Here is a 3,191-nt window from a genome sequence, read left to right on the forward strand (position 1 = left end):
CAGCTTGTTGAGTTGAGACAGACTAGCATGTCCCAGTATTTTATGCCACAATAGTGGATCATCTTCCACTACACTTAAACATGTATGCTCATTCTGAGGAAGAGACATAATAGATATCTTGTAGACATTATTATGTCTCTTGCCTTTCAGAATAATTTTATCAGTATCCAGCTTAGTGACAGTGCAGATTATGGAATTAAACTTTACCTTATTGCCTTTATCACACATTTGAGAGATACTGAGAAGGTTGTGCTTAAGTCCCACTACATAGTACACATCTTCTATAGCATAAGAGAGTGACTTACCAACTTTACCAAGACCTGTTATTTGTTCTTTCTTCCTATTTTCAAATGACACACTCCCTTATTCAAAGGCTGTCAGTGAGAGGAAATGTTTCTTTTCACCAGTCATATGTCTTGAGCATCCACTGTCTAGATACCAGTCCTAATTGCTTTCTTTCACTTTAGCCTACAACAAAAAATACAAGTTAGTCTTGGGAACCCAGACAAGCTTGGGTCTCTTTTTGTTGGAAAAAAGATGAATCATATCTCTTCTTGCCCAGAAAAGGAGAGTGTTAACTATCCTTTTCTTATTGACTTTAATCCATTTAGTTTGAACAAGGGGATTGATTGTGGGTTTTTCTTCCTTCTCCACATGTTTATGTAACCCAAAGGTATTTTTGAACTGAGCATGAACTAAGGTAGGGCAAGTATCTATGAGATGTCCCACCTTCTCACAGTGAGTGCACATCTTATTATTAGAAATTCCTACATACTTAGGGTCTAACCTAGATACAGTTTTCTTATATCCAATTCCTGATTTATTAGTGCTAGAATTTTCATTCAGCCAATCCAGTGCATCAGAGGATCTATGCCACTTACTTATCCTAGATAGTTCATACTTTGCTTTTTCAAGGTTCTCTTGTAGTATTTATTTCCTGCAGTCAGCATGATACAAACTATTTTTGAACTCTTTCAGTTCTTTTCAAGATTGTTTTGTAGATCACTCATTATTCCCTTATCATTAGCAGCAGAATGCTGCTCATTATGAGAAGTGAGCTCAAGGACTTTGTCGCTAATGTTTTTGACTTGTCCTTCAAGATAAGCTTTGTCAGATTCAAGCCCTTTAAGATCAAGCTTAACACATAAAAGGTTGCTTACTAACAGATCATTTTCAGCACTTATCCTATCCATCTCACTCACCATGATAACTATTATGGCCATTAACTATTTTTTAGACATATCATGGATATTTTCTTTCAAGTTAGAGATATTTGCTTGTTTTGCTTCATCTTCAGCCTTTGAGTCTCTCATAGCCATCATTCCTATCACTTTCTCTTCTGTCTAGATTTCTTCAATTGGCATTAGGGCAACCTCAATGTTTTCATTTCCAAAATCAGCCTCCAAAGTCCTACATATATTATGAGCAGAGATACGAGAGGATACCTTGTAGAGAATATTCCTTGGTAAACTTCTATAGAGCAGATCCTTTGCCTTAGTATTTTTTGGATCATCTGATGATCCTCGGCATCATATTACTCCTCTCTCTTGATACTCTTGTTTCCATCACTATTCACTTTGGTGGGGGTAATTGGTCCATGATTGACAATTATCCATAGATAAAAATCAATAGCCTGAAGGAACACTTCCATATGCATCTTCCATTCATCATAGTGGTGTCCATCAAAAGAAGGGGGTCTTCCATATGCATCTTCCATGTACATTCCTCGTTGGACAGAGGGTTCAACTTCAACAACCTTGTGTGAATGGATCATAGCATATAGACTAATAGCCTCGTCCTCTTTCTCCCTATATTTATCACTTCCATTGTCTTCATATGCTGCTAGAAAGGCTTGTTTCATGTCCTCGGTGAACCCCTTGCATAGGATTTTGCCTTTGTTCAGGCCTTGCTCTTTTATCTTTTCCCTTTTTGCTTTTTAAGCTCTTTCTTTCTTCTATTCAATTTCTAGTTTGTTGCATGTGTAACACCCATCATATGAAGACTTTTTAATCTGCTTAGGTTTGCCACTATTTTCTCTCTTAGATGCATTCTTGGAATTCTTCATGAACATTTTGAACTTAGCAACACATTGCTAGGTCCAGTTTATCATTGTCAGACTCATGTTCTTCGGATGCCTTGAGAAGGGAGAATCCTTAGAACCTTGCTAACAAGTTCTTCAAAAGTAAATACCTTTGCCAGTGGATTCAATTTATTTTTTATTATAGTGAACCTAGTCATCATCTCCTAAATAGGTTCTACATAGAGAAGAGCTCATAGTTCCTCATGAGCAACTGAATCCTTGATTAATTCACTTGATTTGTTCTTTCATGAGCAGTTTGAAGTGCATCCCAGATCTCCTTTGCATTAGAGCATGCAGATATCCTGTTGTGCTCATCAGGACCAAGTCTACAGATGAGGATCTTCTTGGCCTTTACATTCTTTTCCATCATCTTGAAATCTGCTGCTACAAATTCAGAGGGGTCTTTGGGAACAATTTCATTTTGCCCATTTTGTTTGGTGGGAGTTAGTGGTCCTCGATTCACTATTGTCCGTAGTTCATAGTTCTCAGCTATTAGAAAATCTTCCATTCTTACCTTCCACAAACGATAATATTTTTCGTTGAACAGAGTTGGTCTAGTAGTTGACCGTCCTTCATTAATTCCAGGTGGAGCACTCATTTTGCTTCCAAGATTTCTCTAGGTGTTAATCATGTATGAGAGAACCTGCTCTGATACCAATTGTTAAATTGAGAGCCTTCCTAACTTACTAAGGAACTTGGTTCTTTACCTTACTCCTTAAGTTTAAATAAAATAAATAGTAAAAAACAAGAACAATAAATTTTATATGGAAAATTACCCGGCTCAAAGGTGCAAAAACTATGCCCTACCACATAGGATTTTAACTTCAACTTAACTAGAACAAATGAGCCAAATGTACTAATTACAAGACCTGTAAATCAATACCCATACACTTCTCCTACTTCAACCACTTGAATGAATTACAAGTTACTCTAACTTGAATGCTCAAACAATGACTCCAACTAAAAAGTTTTGAATGATATCTTGATTACAACTCAATTTCCTAATACACATGAACTAACAGACTCAAGAAGAACGTTGATACTGATGATCAACTTGAGTGATGAACTGGAAATGTTGTATGTTGTTCTTCAGTTGATGTGCAAAATGATG

The 3,191-nt window shown here is 36.6% G+C and overlaps 1 protein-coding gene across 1 annotated transcript; it reads right to left on the bottom strand.

Annotated features, from left to right (window-relative positions):
- Nucleotides 1-2,303: 2,303 nt before the first annotated feature.
- Nucleotides 2,304-2,678, bottom strand: LOC138897722 (uncharacterized). The gene has a single exon (XM_070183729.1). The coding sequence runs from the start codon at nt 2,676-2,678 to the stop codon at nt 2,304-2,306; it is 375 nt and encodes a 124-aa protein (XP_070039830.1).
- Nucleotides 2,679-3,191: the final 513 nt, after the last annotated feature.

The sequence above is a fragment of the Nicotiana tomentosiformis genome, chromosome 8 (genome assembly GCF_000390325.3).
Source record: "Nicotiana tomentosiformis chromosome 8, ASM39032v3, whole genome shotgun sequence".
Classification (NCBI taxonomy): Eukaryota; Viridiplantae; Streptophyta; class Magnoliopsida; order Solanales; family Solanaceae; genus Nicotiana; species Nicotiana tomentosiformis.

What these genes read in the sequence shown, in the direction of transcription:
- LOC138897722 (XM_070183729.1), bottom strand. Translation starts at nt 2,678, where the DNA reads ATGAGTGCTCCACCTGGAATTAATGAAGGACGGTCAACTACTAGACCA.